The 18078-nt window shown below is 35.1% G+C and overlaps 1 protein-coding gene across 2 annotated transcripts in view; it reads right to left on the reverse strand.

Moving 5' to 3' along the window:
• The window catches only part of GTF2A1L (general transcription factor IIA subunit 1 like), a 46069-nt gene that overhangs the window by 22121 nt on the left and 5870 nt on the right, over positions 1-18078 (reverse strand). For both annotated transcript variants that reach the window (XM_045979834.1, XM_045979833.1), the window contains 3 exons: positions 12631-12686; positions 10477-10561; positions 8828-9420 (listed from right to left, as the gene is read on the reverse strand). In XM_045979834.1, coding sequence (XP_045835790.1) covers positions 8828-9420; positions 10477-10561; positions 12631-12686 — 734 coding nt within the window. The remainder of the gene's footprint in view (positions 1-8827; positions 9421-10476; positions 10562-12630; positions 12687-18078) is intronic.

Below are 18078 nucleotides of genomic sequence, written 5' to 3' on the forward strand. Positions count from 1 at the left end.
AAAAACAACTTGATTTAAAAACATACAAAGGACTTGAATAGACATTTCTCCAAAGAAGATAACCAGTAAGTATGTTAAAAAATGTTCAGTGTCACTAGTAATTAGTGAAATGCAAATCAAAACCACAGTAAGATACCACCTCACACCCATTAAAATGGCAATTATCAAAGGAGTAAAACAACAGGAACTAACAAGTGCTAGTGAGCATATGGAGAAACAGAACCTGGTGCACTGGTGGGAATATAAAATGGTATAGCTACTATGGAAAATAGTACAGTAGTTCCCTAAAAACTTTAAACAGAATTACCATATGATCCAGCAATTCCACATTTGGCTCTATATCCCCCGAATAATTGAAAGCAGAGCCCTGACATATTTGTACACCCAAATTTACAATAGCATTCGTCAAAATTGCCAAAGGATATAAGCAACCCGAATGTACATGGGCAGATTACTGAATAAATAAAATATAGTATGTACCTAACACAGAGTAGTTTTTAACCTTAAAAAAGAAGGTAGTTCTGAGACATGCCTCAACATGAATAAACACTAAAGACATTATACTAAGTGACAAGGGATACAAAAGAACAAACACCATTTGACTCTACTTCTATGAGGTATCTGAAACAGTCAAATTCATAGAGATAGAAAACAGAATGGTGGATGCCCAGGATGGGGTGAAGGACGGATGGAGAGTCTGGAGACTCTGAAACGGCACAGAGTTTCAATTTGGGAAAGCTAAATGTTCTGAAGATGGATGGAGGTGATAGTTTCACAGCAATGTGAATGCACTTACTGCCACCTAACTGTGCAGTTAAAAATGGTTAAAACGGTAAATTTTTACAATACAAAAAATAGAACAAAACCAATGGTGATAATGAACCATCAAGTATGTAATAAAATACAGTGATTAAGAGCGCTTGTAGCAGGAAAACTGACACAACCTTTTGAAATTATTGTGGAAATGTATGTAAAGGACCACGGAAATTTTTTTTCTTGATAACCCTACTTTTGAAAATATATTTTAAAAATACATATTTTTTACAAATAATGCAAATGAAGCATAAAATATGAATTAAGACACTCTTTACAGTTCTCTTAGAACTATTTATAATTATACCCCAAACCATAAAATACTTAGATAAAAAATAACACATGCATTCTGTGTATGTTGAGAACTACAAGATTTACCGAGAAAAGTCAAAGATCTAAATAGAAAATGTGTCCTACCTATGAATTGGAAAACTCCTTATTGTGATGTCAGTTCTCCCCTTGATCTATAGATACAACACAAATCAATGTCCTAGCAGTTTTTTTTAATCTACAAACTCAATCTCACATTTATATGGAAAAGCAAAAGAATTAGAATAACCAAAACAACTTTGAAAAAGAACAAAGTTGAGAAATTTATACTCTGATATCCAGACACACAATAAAGCTACCACAATTAAGACAGTGTGATATGACTGAAAAGATAGACACATGAATTCATGAAACCATGAAAGTCCAGAAATAAACCAACACACATATGGTAACTGATTTTCATTGAAGATGAAGTGTTTCAGACACTCAATGAACCTTAGACAACTCAAAGGAGATAGGCTAGTCTTTTCCATAAGTGATGTTAAAACAAATGAACATTCACATGCAAGTAACAAGGAACCTAACCTTGCACTATATACAAAAATTAACCCAACATGGATCACAGCCCCAAATGTAAAACCTGTAATTTTTTTAGATGCATGACATTTTTGCAAACTTTGGCTAGCTAAGATATATAAACAGAAATCAAAAGGAAAAAATAAGTACACTTCGTCAAAACCACAACCTTCTCTTCTCCAGAAAACACTATTAAAGGACCAAGGATGTCAAGTAGCTACAAATCTTATACGCTGCTAGGAGAAATGAAAAATTCTACCATACATTGCTGGTGGAAATATGATCACTTTGGTAATGTGTGTTGGTTTCTTATAAGCATACATGTATCATATGGCCTAGAAAGCCCATTCCTACGTATTTACTCAAAGGAAAAGAAAATCTCCATCCACACCAAAAAACAACAAACAACTATACGTGAATGTTTTTAGGAGCTTTATTCACAAATGCCAACAACTGGGAAGAATCCACATGTCCACAGGGTGAATGAATACACAAGCTGTGGTACAACAGAATACCAATATATGCAACAACATGCATGAATCACAAATATATTATGCTAGAGTTACATTTTGTAGGGTTCCAGTTGTTTGACATTCTGGAAAAGGCAAGTCTAAACCAAAAGAAAACAGATCAGTGAGTGACAGACAGAGAATGGAGGCAGAGGGAGGATATTGAATACAAAGGGGCATGAGGAACCCCTTTGGAGTAACAGAAATGTTCTGTGGCTCAGCTTGGTACTAGTTATATATAACTGTGTTTGTAAAAATTCACACTGTACACATAAAAACTGTGTACCCAAAAACAACAACAAAAAAAGCTGTGTACCTACAAAAGTATTAATTTTATCATATATAAATTCCACCTCAATAAATCTGGTTTAAGTAAATTATGATTAGGTTGGTCCTAGGCCTAAATCACATGTTGGAATTTGCTCTTGGTTTTAATAGTGACAAGTGGGAACACCTAGGTGGCTCAGTCAGTTAAGCACCTGTCTTCAGCTCAGGTCATGATCCCTGGGCTCTGGAATCCAGTTCTGCGTTGGGCTACTTGCTCAGCAGGGAGCCTCCTTCTCCCTCCATCTGCGTCTCTCCCTGGTTATGCTTACACACATGCTCTCTCATAAATAAATAAAATCTTTAAAAAATAACTAATAGTGACAAGTACTGAAAACCTCAACCCACAAGATGTTTTGTTGCAAAATTAATCAGAACTCTCATGGTACTTTGCAAAAAAAGTTTAAGCTTATTAAGGAATATTCAAGATTTCAGGACTCTTCTGATTAAATTCATATAGCATCATCCTATCTTACTTAAATCAGTAAGGTCCTGTTTACTTTGGGAGAGGAATAAAATTACAAATACAAATTTAATATCAGTAACTACAAGAGTTTTGTAGTTCTCAACTTCAGAAGCACTTCCACCAAGCACTGAAAAGTTCTTATGCTTATCTGACTCCAATCTCCTCTTCAAAGGCGGTAATTTGACCAGAATAGCCAGCAGGTTTGCAGCAAAATCCAAAACTGATACCACAGGATCATGAATACAAAGATTTAAGTCTTTCATATGGCCAAACATCCACTACATACCTCAGCAATGGACTTTTGTCAAATTCTTACAAGGGGGTTTTTGTTCTCTCTCAAAAAGAATCAATGTCTCCCCAAGGATCAATTAAGAACTTCAACCATCATCCTTTGAAAAGCAAGAAAAATTCTGCATGAAGAACATTTTGCCCACATTTTTTGACAAATGTCTTGGAAAGGGCAATAATTCAATACTTTTGCTCTAATGTATCTGAGTTTCATGGCAGCAGATGAGACTTCTTTTAGAATTATTGGCTGTGTCTTAGCATTAATGTATGCCATGTGCTGAAACAGAGAGCAATGCTCTCTTTCCTGAAGTGGCAAAACCATTTGTTGCCAACCATCTCAGAAGCTCCATGAGGATGGACAGTACGAAGTTTTGCTAAGAAAAAATAATAAAAAGTTTCACAACAGCAACTTTTTTGATGGTGCCAACATACAAATGATGATTAAAATCAAATGCTAGCTGCCCTAAGAAGCATTCATATTTTTATCCTGTTGAATGTTAAAGTTACTGCTGATTCTTCTGTGAATTCTCACTGAATGTGAAGAAATGTCAGCAATTCTAGTGCAGATGACGTCATCTGACAGAGGCACTGATTCAATTTTCTTTCTCTGTTCTCAAACAAGGCAGCTCTTAATTTCCAAGATTCTCATCTTCACCAAGGTCTCTTCAATTGTATATGGCTTCTGTGTCTGGGTCATACAATAAACAAATGCACAGGAGGCTTCAAGATAAAGCTTTGTTGGCCAAATCCAGTTTCCAATCCTTTCAATTTAAGCTTTCTTTTAATTAAAGTACAGTGTTTTTCTAATTGCTATAAGGACTAACAGAACTTCACACCTATATGTGGGAATAAACATAAGAGAAACCTAAGCTATAATAAATACCCTTTCTTTTTACATTTTCAAACTACATTATAAAATTGAATTGCCTATATTCAAAACAGCATCATACATCTTCTTTAATTCCTAACAGAAATTTAATCCAGATATTTACCATAACATAATGAGTGGCAGTAATGATTATATATTACCTGACCACGTACAATTGCATCCCATGCCACTCCACTCTTATCTGGCATGAAATATACCTTATTTTGACAAACACAAAAAAGTATTTTGTTAAATTGGCTTTTTTCCTACAAAGAAAAATATCACATCTAGTTTAAAAATCTTTGATTTAGAAATATTTAGGAGTGACACAGTGACTCAAAAAATACGTGCTCAGTTAACTAAATTCTGAATTCAACTATTAATATGACTGATTTTTGGAGGAGTATCAGAATGGATTTGAAAGAAAAATTAAAGCTCTTAAAGTTATATATTCTCTTACCCCCTTACTCCATCCATATTTCATTCATACATTGATCTAAGTCAATAGTTCCTAATCACAACTACATTATTACAAATACCTCAGAAAGTTTTTTAACACGAATGAGCAGAACCCATTCCAGGCTAATTAAATCTAAATCCCTTGGGGTAGACCTGAACATTTTTTTAATGCCCCAGTGATTTGTTGTTGTTGTTAAAATTTTATTTGAGAGAGAGAGAAAGAGAAAGAGAGCACAAGTTGGGGTAGGGGCAGAGGAAGCAGGAGAAGCAGACTCCCTGCTGAGCACAGAGTCCAATGAGGGGCTCAGTTAATTACAGGACTGCGGGATCACAGCCTGAGTGGAAGATAGACACCCAATCGACTGAGCCACCCAGGCTTCCCTAATGTCCCAGGATTAAGAACTACTAAGTCAAATAACTAATCATAGATATTGTTGTTTTTTGTTTTTTTTTTAAGATTTTTCTTTATTTATTCGACAGAGATCACAAGTAGGCAGAGAGGCAGGTTGGGTGGGGGGGGAGCAGGCTCCCCACTGTGCAGAGAGCCAGATGCAGGGCTCCATCCCAGGACCCCAAGATCATGACCTGAGCCGAAGGCAGAGGCTTAACCCACTGAGCCACCCAGGTGCCCCTAGATCTTGTTCTTTAAAAGCTTACATTCTCTAAAAAAATAAAAATAAATTAAAAAATTTTTTTAAAAAGCTTACATTCTAGAGGTGCCTGGCTGGCTCAGGTGGTAAAGCATGTGACTCTTGATCTCAGAGTCAGGAGTTCAAGTCCCACCTGGAGCACAGGTATATTCCAGTATACATGAATGTATATATATTCTTAGGGGCTATGTTTACAAAGATTAATACAACATTCCTGTCAAGGCGAACAGGACCCTTTAATGCATCTTTTAACTACATTATGACACACACACGCTTAAGGTGCAATGATAACATAGAAGAGATATAGCCAATCCAAAAATGAGGGGAGAGTAGAGAGGCACTGAAATAAAATTTCTGGAGGAAGTATTAAGTGATATTAAGTATTAATTGCTTCATAAGAAGCAATTAGCCAGAGAGGAGGATGGGAGGATGGGAGGAGAAGATTCAGGCACCAAGCAGAGGGAATAACAAAAGCAACAGAAAGATGGATACACCAAGGTTAACAGAGAATCAATCAGTTTGGTGTTCCCACCCAAGTAGTAGGCATGAAATTAAAAAAAGTAAGAAACTCTTTGGACTGGGAGGAGTGGAGTAAAAAAAGCAGACTACAGGTTAATAAATTATTTAGGAAACTATTATATTATCTTAAATGAGAGACAATGAGGACAACAGCAGAAGAGAGGGAAAAGAGGGAAGAGAGTCCTGAAATATTTAGTTCTGAAGTTATAAAGTTATCAAATGACATGATGCAGTCTTAAAAAGAAATGAAATTCTGACACATATTATGACATGGATGAACCTTGAAAATCTCCTGCTAAGTGAAATAAGCCAGTCACAGAAGGATAAATATTTTATGATTCCAGTTATGAGGCATCAAATTCATAGAGACAGAAATTACAAGTTAGTAGGAGCTAAATGGAGGGGGTAATGGGAAATTATTATATAATGGTACAGAGATTTGGTTTGGGACAATGAAAAAGTTAAAAAAAGATGGACAGTAGTGATGGTTGTGCAACCATCAATGTACTTAATGCCACTAAACTGTATAGCTAAAAATGGTTAAAATGGTAAACTGTATGTTGTATACGCTCTACAGCAATCTTAAAGATAATTTTTTAAAAGCACATGATATAAGGAGAATAAGAGGGGGGAAAGAGCCAAAAGTTAATTGTTAAATCCTTAGCATGGGAGACCAACTAGACAGTGGTACCATGCATGCCTCTGATGAGGATCAATGAATTGCTGTGACATTCAGGTAGCAAGAAGGCAAACAGGAGAATGAAGCTCAAGGGAATAATACGGTTAGAAACACAGTCATCATCAAATAGGCGGTAGTTAAAACTGTAATAATCCAGGAGATTGTCCAAAGAAAACAAGTAAAAAGAGAATGTCTGAGGACAGAACCTTTGGAAATAGGAGAGAGACATAAAAGGAATTCAGAAAGAAGGTAACAGGTTGCAGTCAGGTAAAGAATTAAAAGAGGAGGCAGCAGAAATGACAGTATTTGGAGGTGGGGCAATGACGATGATAGGGAGTGCAGTCAAGAAATAAAAACAGTTACAGAAGATACTTTACCATACCCCTTTCTCTCCTCTACTCCTACTTTTTGGAGTTCAGTGAAAACCCAAGTTTCTAATTCTCTGTAGTCTCCTAAGACTATAAAACAAAATCCCCACACTTAAGAATAATCCAACATACTAATACACATTTTAAAATAGGAGCACATCTAAAATTGTCAGGAATACATTTTATGTACCAGTAAGAATGTTAAACCTACATAGAAACTAGATCTCTGGTAGTCTACACAGGAAAAGTAAACATGTATACTTAATTGTAACTTGCTTTAAGCAATAAGATTCACTAAAAAGCTACTTTAAAAAAAAAAGAAAGAAAACCTATTTATAATTCTTGAAAAATTTTATCAGCATCAACTTTACCAGATTACTCTACTATCTAATCTATCTAGTAATACTAGATTACTGTATATTAATTTAAAAAAATACCTTATGAAGTAAATACTTTTGGCTATTTAGATTTTTGTGTTTTAAATATAGATCTATTTTAAAACTAACCCAAGAGTTATATGAAAAGTTACACAATTTATCACATGCCTATACTAACCTAAAGCTTACTGTGGTCCCAGAAGCTATTACAAACTGTATACAAATCATCTCTGATAATTTTAAAAATTATGAGGTTGGTCTCATGCCCAGTTTACAGACTATAACTGAATTTCAGAAAGTAACATTACATAGCTTGCTTGTAAACAGTGAATCTGGAATTTGAACCTATTGTGGCTTCAACCTAAGTTCTTGACCACTATCCCCTAAACAATTCTTGATTAATCTCCCTTAACTAATCTATTTTCCCATTTCAGAACAAAGTACAAGGTGACATCTCATAAGTAACAGCAGAGTAAGTCCTTGAACCCTCACAACAAAACTCTCCAAAGTTCATATAGAGTCTGGGATAAAAATGCCTCCAAAAGTCTTAAGTAATGAAAACATTTATTTTAAATTCACAGGCACTTTTTACCTCAAAACCAAATGTTTCCTAATTATGAGTTTAGCCTACATTTCTTAAATTTTATATATTATGTGGAAAATATAATGAAATAATACTCAAAAAACATTTTAATCTTTATACTCTATACCAAACCTCAATTTGCTACAAGATTCTGAACAGGCCTCATCAAACAACAGAAACTTTCTAAAACAGGTCCAACAGTTTTACAAACATTTTCTTCGTTCATTACCCTTCACTGTATACTGTAACTTTCCCTTCCATCTAGGAAAATGTTAAAGTAACACTTTACTATCCACTGCTACAGGTTTGTACAGCAGTTCTAGGGGACCACTAAACCATTAGCTGGACACACAGACCTTTAATTGTCTTATGTGACTAAACCTTATAAATAGAGTTGGCGTAAGACATATTTCACATTTGTAAAAAGAATGCAAGATTCTTTTTTAATTTTACCATCCAAAATTCTCCATGAATCTGTCTGCCTTCACCATAAATTCCTTGGAAATTAATAATTTGAACCTTTTCTCAATGTGCAAAGTTAATTAGAAGCCATTTTTTAGTAGTTTGAATTCCAAAAGACATTAACTCATATTTCAGCAAACAGGGAGAAATAAAGTAGTAGCAAGATAAGGGAAAACTTTCTTATGGAGTTCAGGAAAATGTGGTAGAGCTTCTTAAAAAAAAAAAAAAAAACTTTGGACTTCTTTTGTATATTAAGAATTACCTCAAAATATTCATTTATTTTCATTTAATTATTAGGATTGATTTCTGGGTCTTTTAAATTTATACACAAATGAATATTCTCACAATGTAAGGTAGAGGTAATATGGATTACTTTAAAACAAATCCATTTTCTTTGAAGACTATTCTAATTTATTAACTGAAATTAAAAGTTTGAAATGCTGGGCATTTATAAGAACTGATTGCTATATTAAAAGCAGTAATAAATAATCTTCTAAAGGAAAAAACAGAACACTCATACTTCTGAGTACCTTAACAGCTTTTAAAAAACCCTCGGGATATCAAATCACAGGCCACTCTCTGTCCCCTAACACCATTCACTTCAACAGAGAACTACCTTCTCTGAGACAGGTAGGCTGCTGGGCTCCTCTGTATTTCTTGGCTGCTTTATAGAATCACATCCAAACATTCTATTTTTAAAAACATGAAGCTGAATATCAGACATGTGTTGGTGCTGGGCCCCCTGTTGGCCAGTGGAGAGGGGCACACCATTCAGATTTTGAGTCACGCCGCCTGAAACACCAAGCACTGGCTCCCCGTGTGCATCTGTCTGAGAGACCTGTGGAGGAAACACAACACCTGGAAGACGGATATACTGAGGGCTTTCCGGCTGACTCGACAAAGCTTCAGACATGATTTCACGCTCATTTCCAGGAGGTGCAAGTGTATCACTGGCGGCATTTTCTAAATGTTTCCTATCCACCATCCCAGAATGAAGAACAGCAACTGTGGGTTGCTGGAGCACAGTTTCTATTCTCTGTGATTTTTCAGCAGTCACATGGAAAGAACATGGGTTCAGGCGTGGAACACTGGTCTGGATTATTGAAGGCTGCCCAAGCTGCTGAAATACTTGCTGAATTGGATGTAGAATACTTGTTCTTCCAGAAGTCTGTGTCACCATAACTGGTACATTGACTTTATAAAGGTGACCTCAAAAAGAAGAACATAGTACCATAAGTATGATAGAAACCTAATTTCCTCTAAAAAAAAAAAAGAGAGAGAGAGAAAGAAACCCTCAGACACAACAGACTGTCCAAAAATACATCAGTATGTTAGTAGTTTTCTCTGAGTTTTTATTTTATTCTTCAGATTGTGTTTTCTACAATAAATATGTATTACTCTACTTTTAACAATTAAAGCCATTTCACTTGAACTCTAGCCTTTTTTATTGCTTGCTTATATGGCACACTTTGAGATACAGACCACTGATATTTACTCCATAGACCTATCCCATTGTTTGATAAATTACTGTTACCAACCCAAACTGGGATTTTAACAAACATAATATGGAGAATGTATTTCACATATTTAAGATCTCTAAGATACCATGTAACTACTATAGATAATGCTATCCAAAAAGAGTTAATATCAAAAGCTATCAAATCCCCTCCTCCCTTTTATCCTAAAATAACACTAAAAAGGAAGAAGAAATTTATTCTTTTGAGCACTGAGTTAGATGTTTTAAACTTTGCAAAAACCTAAAGAATAGATATGATTCTCTTTCAAATCAAGACATAGTACTCTGAAAAAGCAAAGTTTGGTTACTCTCCTAACTTTTTGGATATTCTACTACACGATCTCCAGTACCAAAGAAGGCAAAGGTTGATCAATGTCATCTTTAGTTTTCCTTGATTAGAGCTAGGAGGGACACAGATGTGTTCCTTTGCATTTGTCAGAATTTAGGTAATTGATTTGAATTAAAGAAACATAAAAAGCAACTTCTACAATGCTGGGAAAAAGAAACAGGAATAAGTTACAGGACAAATCTCATACAGTGTCTTTTATGGTAGGTTGCCTCTACAACATGAATAACCACCACTTATTATTGTTCTTAAAATAAGTCGTATTTTTAAAAGTTCCTGTAACCTCAGTAACTTCTAATATACAGTTTATTAAAAATCATGAAAATTAACATCCAGCAGTCAGTACCAGTGTTAAAACAAAAAAACAAAACAAAACAAAATTTAATGGGGACTATATCCTTACCAGATGCAGTCTGTAGTGTCACACCTGCTGGTACATGAATAGGATAACCAGGAAAATTGAAACTTGCACTACAGTTTGAGGTGCCCTAGATATGAGAAATTTAATTAGAAAGTTAGAAAAAGGCTTTCCTTTTATCTTTTTTCCTGATCTCACAGGGATTAAGAAAAGTCTGATTCAGACAACAGGACAATGGTTGGACATTTAACATTGAGGCTAAGTTCTTTGAACAAAACAGCTTTTCAATATTTGATTTAGATCATTTAAAGATAAAAAGAATTCTGTTCTATGGCTATTCACAATGAAGCCAGTAAAGTCTTAGTAAACGGTATGAACACTGATTCCTAAAACTTCCCCACTACACAGCTTTGCATGAGTCCCTGATCCTCAAATTGTCAGATACAAGAAACACAGCTGTTAATAAGAGTCCTCTAGTCCATAGGTTGTTCATTAATGGTACTTTAAATTAGTTAATACAATAGTGTACAATTTTTATTTTAGAATCAATAAACTTCAGGGTTTTCCATTTTTTTAAATGCTAAGTCATAAGACAAAAGTTTTTGCTGACCAGACCTACAAAAATGTATAAGATTGATTAAAAACATCCAATATTGGTAAGGATGTGATTGAAAAAAAAAACAAAAAAAACAAACAGTTTTCTCAGACCACCGCTTGTATGAGTATGTATGTACCAACTTTTTGGAGAGCAATTTCACAATATATAACCGAATTAAAAACATGCATAATCTTTGACCCAGAAATTCCACCTCTAGGAATTTATCCTCACTACCTGCTATCATATCAATACACAAAAACTTATCTACAAGTATTATCAATTATATTAGAAAAAAACTAAAAATAAATGTCCATTAATAAAATATCAGTTAATGAAAATGATACATAGACTAAGGTTAGTCAATATTTAACTGGCAGTGAAAAGGATCCATCTATATTACTAAGTAAAAACACAGAACCAGCACAGAGATGTGCCTTTTACCTTGAAAATTAAGGTAACTTTCATGAAAGAATGCTGGATGGATATACATCAAACAGTTAAAATAGTTATCTTTGAGGTACACTACTGCAGGACTCCTTTGCTTTTTATTTTACAAATTTGTTTGTTTTTACTATTAGTGGATTATTTCTTTAACCAGGAGAAAAAGTAGTCTCAAGAATTTCAAAGGCAGATATATTTTTCATTGGTTTCCTATCAAAAATAGCACCATTCTTCCCAAAAATCCTGGTAGGGGGTGTGATTTTGTATTTAATAAAGAAATGGAAATTAACAGCCTACCAACCCTTTTGGCCCAGAAAGTGGGCTGAAAGGTGAAAAACAGTGGATTATATACCACTGGAGGAAGGTAAAAGAAAAAGTGCTATTTTTTTCCCCACCTGAAAACTACTCAATTTTCTACATATAAGTTGTAATTTATTTTCTGCTCCAAATCTTCAGGGGCGGGGGCAGGGGGAACCTATCCCTCTAAATCTCTACAACACAAAGATTAAAAATGACCAAAATACTCAAATAAAAAGAAGAACTATTATGTAGCTCAACTTGCCAAAAAAAAAAAAAAAAAAAAAAAAAATAGAAAGTATCAACATCATTTATTTAGGATCTACCTAGTATATAACATTATACTGTGTATTAAAACTCCATAGATTTTAACTTCAGAAATTTCCTGACCTTATAGATACTAACAACAGTATTTATATATACTACTGGCAGATGCTAACAACTGCTCTGGAAGACAGGAAAAGTTGATAAAGAAAATGTCAATTCTGAAACTCCTCAGTTTTTGCAACATGTTCATTTTAGAAGTTATTCCTATCTCCCCATCCCTTACTACATCTTTTCTCATTCAAATGGGGTATTATGAATTATACCTATGCCTAGCCTCCTGCTACCATTCACTAAAAGTGAGGCGTATCTTTAAAAATATATCCTAGGGGCGCCTGGGTGGCTCAGTGGGTTAGCCTCTGCCTTCGGTTCAGGTCATGATCTCAGGGTCCTGGGATCAAGCCCACATTGGGCTCTCTGCTCAGCGAGGAGTATGCGTCCCTCTCTCTGCCTGCCTCTCTGCCTACTTGTGATCTCTGTCTGCCAAATAAATAAATAAAATCTTTAAAAAAAAAAAATATCCTAAATAGGCTACATACCAGTTCTGCTGTAGTAAAACTGGGAAGAGGTCTACCAGCAGGAATAACTAATGACGCTATATAGAAAACAAAATAAACATTATACATTTGTTATAATTTACCAGTTTAATAAAACTGCTAAGTATAGCTTGTTTCAAAAAAATGTTTTCCATCACTAACATGTCTCACCATGGTGAGTTCTAAACTTCCTAATTGCAAGTGAGGTAAACGAATTTAACTATATTTTTTCCCAAAAAACTTCAGATAAAAAGACTTTATAACTAACCTGTTTTAAGTACCAAAAGAAAATATTTGTTATCAAGTATACCATAGTATAGAAATCCACAAGAAAATACCTAGGTTATTTTTATTAAGTCAATGTAGCACTAAATCTCCATTACAACTTCTCACAGAGGAGAAAAGGTAGTATTTATTCAAGTAGCACATTTCCAAAAGACTGTATTATTGAGCAAAAAAAAAAATGTAACCCAACATAAACCATTTTAAATTTTATAGGCTCAAAAGAATTTCCCATTCATTCATTTCAGGAAAAGTTATTTATAATACTTTAGCCAGCACAACTACATAGTTTTAGGAATAAATGAATAACATGTCTCCCCAAGTCCTTACATGAAACAAGTATGACTACTAAGAAAAATAAAAGAACAAATTCCTAGCGGAAGACCACCTCAACCTGCATTAAAGTTGCAATCTCACATATCTTTTATTTATTATCTACCAATTTTCTATGCTATCTTTGTTTTTAATGTAACTAAAATATTTGCCTAATGGTTGAAAATGGAAGCATTAAAAAATAAGTGTAAAAAACAAATAGTAACTATAGTAGAAAGACCTCGGGAGATCAACATAACCTTAAACTTTACCTCAAGGTTCATTTTACCTAGCTGAACATGACTGTTACACTATCATTTCACCTTTTAATAAAAAACAGAATGTTTCAGCATGTTTATGGAGCACATATATATTAAATGTAATGTTTACTATGGTGTTTCTTCACAGACCACATTAAAGTGTCCCTAAGATTTGCTTCTGACACTAGAATGACTCCATTATAAACAGCAAGTCACTCAGAAGAGCAAATATTTTTTTTAACTAACCATTCTTCCCACATTAGAATAACAGAAGTGAAGCTACAGAGATTGATGATTAATGAAGCAGAAAATTATTTTTATCCTCCGTTCATCTATGGCTTTGCTTATTAACAGGCATTCTTTTAGAAAGGCTAAATAGAAAGAATTGGTGTGGCAGGAACACAAGGGTATTAGTCTTAATTAGCTGAAGTGAGCGAAGCTTAAGCTGGTACAGCTGAAGCCATTGCCTGCGAGGAAAGAAAAATCTGTTAACACACTGTCTAAAGCAATTAAATGAATTTCTTGAGGAAAAATAGCAACAATTCCCCCTCTTTTAAATACCTTGCAATAAATCCTAAAGGATAATTCTCTAATCTTATATAAATCAAACAGAGCTATAAGAGAGTATAAGAGTTCCTTTATACTCATCAGAATAAAAGCATTGAACAGTTTTATAGTGAAGTTTCATGCAGCTCTTAGTTAATTTTGATACTAAAGGCGCCATTTACATACTTCCACAAATTATATATACCATTACATATGCCTGAAACATGCTTTTTAAAATATTCAAGATGGTTTCAATACCCAATTAAGTTTTGTTTTTTTTTTGTTTTGTTTTGTTTTTTTTTAATATTTTATTTATTTAACAGAGAGAAATCACAACTAGGCAGAGAGGCAGGCAGAGAGAGAGGAGGAAGCAGGCTCCCTGCAGAGCAGAGAGCCTGACGTGGGGCTCGATCCCAGGACCCTGAGATCATGACCTGAGCCGAAGGCAGTGGCTTAATCCACTGAGCCACCCAGGTGCCCCCCCAATTAAGTTTTAACTGAATATGTGTCTTTACTTAAACTAAGTGTTAGAATTTGGGTCCTCATGTATATATTCTAGAAATATTAAATTTCACAAACAATAGGCTTTACAATATAGAAAGAATTCAATCCCACAAATGTCATTTAAGAAGTGTAAATTAAGAAAAGATGCTACACTGTGACATCTACAAGAGTATTTCTTTCTTACATACCAAGAAGTCTTTGATACAGTAAGGCAGTTAATAACTTCACAATTCTTGGTCCTGCTTTAAATCATTCCAAATCTTAATATCCAAGTCACATGACTCAAGAGGTGCAAAGACTGGTCAATATTCTTTTTGACTACTCATTAGCATATACACATCTCTGATAACCAAACTGAATATTCTACCTCAAATCACATCAAGAACCAACAGCACTGCTGAAATTTTCACCAGATCTAAATTCAACAACAGTTGGACATGTAGTTTGTACCTGAAGGAGTCTGAACACTCAAAGATGAAAGCCATCACAAACTTCTCAAAATTCCTATTCTTCCCTTTCTTGCTCGTACAATGATAGTTTCATCAAAAAGACTATATGACATGAAGACCAAATAGCACAGATTTGAATTGCTCTAGAAATAGGGCAATCATGGACAAAGTGAGTCCCACGTCTCAATTAACCCAGGACAGTCCTAGTTTAGACCTATTATTCTGAGGTTATTATTAATGCAATCTCATTTCTCTCTCACAAGTGAATTATAGGCAAAAGACCCAGAAGAGTCAATGTGATATTCATGGAGAAAAAGTTGGAGAACTGACACTGCCCCACTTCAAGACTTACTAGAAAGCTGCAGTAATCAAGGTAGTGTTACCTGGTGAAAGAATAGACAAACACATCAATGGAACAGAACAGAGAGCCAAGAAACTGACCCATATATCATAGTCACTTGATCTTTAACACAAAAGGCAAGGCAATACAATGGCACAAAGATGGTCTCTTCAACAAATGTTTGAACTGGCTATCCAATGCAAAAAACATGAAACTAGACACAGACTTTATACCCTTCAAAAAAAAAAGGACTAAAAATAGATCAGAACTAAATGTAAAATGCAAAACTACAAAATTCCTAGAAAATAGAAGAAAATCTAGATGACCAGGAGTATGGCAATGACTTTTTACATTCAACACCAAAGGCACAACCCATGAAAGAAATAAATGATAAGCCAGGTTTTATAAAAACTTAAAACTCCTTTGGGAAAAAAAAAAAATCAAGATGATATGAAAAGACATAGGTTGGAAAAAAATGTCATTAAAGACATACGCGATAAAGGGCTATTATCCAAAATACCCAAAGAACTCTTAAAACTCAACCATAACAACCCAATAATGGGCCAAAGACCTTAAGAGACACTTTGCCAAAGAAGATATAGATGGCAAAAAAGCATTTAAGATGCTCCATATCGTAAGTCATCAAGAAAATGCAAATCAAAACAATGAGATATGTTTATCTCATTAAAACAATGAGATAAATGTAGAGATACCACTACATCCCCATTAAAATGGCCAAAATCCACAATACTGATAACACCCAACTTTGGCAAGGATGTGGAACAACAGGGACCCTCACTCACGAATGTAAAATGGCACAGTCACTTTGAAAGAAAATTTGGTGGTTCCTTACAAAAGTAAGCATACAACCCAGTAATCACTCTCCTTGGTATTTACCCAAAGAAGTTAAAAACTTACATCCACACATAAACCTCCACACAGCAGCTTTATTCCTAATTGCCAAAACTTGGCAGCATCCAAGATGTGCTTTATAGGTGAACAATTAAATAAACTGGCACATCTAGACAATGGAATATCATTCAGTGTTGAAATGAGTTATAAGCCACAAAAAGATATGAGGGAATCCTAATACCATATTACTAAGTAAAATAAGCCAATCTGAAAAGGCTAGATACTACATGATTGATTCCAACTACAGGACATTCTGAAAAAGGTAAAACAATGGAGACAATAAAAATATCAATGGTTGCCCTGCGTTGGTATGGTAGGAAAGGATGAATAGGAGTAGTACAGAGGATTTCTAGGACAATAAAAATACTCTAAGATACTGTAATGATGGATACATGTCATTATAAATTTGCATAAACACCTGGTACATGCAACACCAAGAGCAATAACGTGGTCTATGGACTTTGGGTGTTTATGATAGGTCAATATAGGTTCATCAATTGTTAACAAATGTAACTCTCTGGTGGGGGGATGTTAATAACTGAAGAGACAATGCATGACTGGGGACAAGAGGTATAGGAGAAGTCTCTGTACCTTCTCTTAAATTTGTTGTGAATATAAAGTCCTAAAAACATTATGTCTTTTTTAAAAAGTGGATTACATACTATATATAATCACCCCAAGAATAGAATAGCAGTTCTTAAATTGTACTTTGCAAACCCCCAGGGGTCCATGAGACCCTTTCAGGGTGTTCACAAGGTCAGACTATTTTTTATAATACCAACACAATAAAAATCTTTTTTTTTTTCATTTCTCACTATATATTTTTTTCTTTTTTGACATTTGCACTTATAGTGAAGAGCAATGATGAGTAAAAGTGAAGGCACTTTGGGGTGCCTCGGTGGCTCATTTGGTTAAGTCTCCAACTTCTTTTTTTAAAGATTTTATTTTTGGAGAGAAACTGCATGTGCACGAGCTGGGGAAGGGGAAGAGAGAGAGAGACAATCTCAAGCAGACTGGCCACTGAGCACACAGCCCGACACAGGGCTCCATCCCAGGACCCCAAGATCATGACCTGAGCCAAAGCCAAGAGTCGGAGGCTCAACCAACTGATCCACCCAGGGGCCCTTAGCATCTGACTCCTGATCTCAGCATCATTAGTTCAAGCCCTCCATTGGGCTGCATGCTGGGTGGGTGTAGAGCCTACTTTATTTAAAAAAAAAAAAAAAAAGGGGGTGCCTGGGTGGCTCAGTGGGTTAAAGCCTCTGCCTTCGGCTCAGGTCATGATCCCAGGGTCCTGGGATCGAGCCCCACATCAGGTTCTCTGCTCCGCAGGGAGCCTGCTTCCTCCTCTCTCTCTGCCTGCCTCTCTGCCTAGTTGTGATTTCTCTCTATCAAAAAAAAAAAAAAAAAAAAAGGAAGGAAGGAGGGAGGGAGAAAAGAGGGAGGAAGAAAGGAGGGGAGGGAGGGAGGGAAGGAAAGGGAAAGAGAGAGAGAAAGAGGGCATCTTAGCATGAATTAAAGCAGTATTACCAAACCTGCTAGTGGCCCCTTTATTTGTTCTCCATCACCACCCACTCACAGTAAAAAAGATAAACAACAGCAACAATAAAACAGTTTCACTAAAGAAGTTCCTAAATGTAACCATAAAGAACTATTTTTATAAAATTTCAACCGGTGAGGATACTTTAATATTCTGTGGATGAAATGGGAAGAACACAAAGCATTTCTGCAGCATTCAGATACACAAGGAAGTACATGGAAAAGGACTGGTGCTGTTATTTAAGTTGAGAGCTGATCTAGCCTCACCTTTTTAAGAAACATTATTTTTACTTGAAAGAATAAGTGC

This window comes from Meles meles, chromosome 15, assembly GCF_922984935.1.
Source record: "Meles meles chromosome 15, mMelMel3.1 paternal haplotype, whole genome shotgun sequence".
Taxonomy (NCBI): Eukaryota; Metazoa; Chordata; class Mammalia; order Carnivora; family Mustelidae; genus Meles; species Meles meles.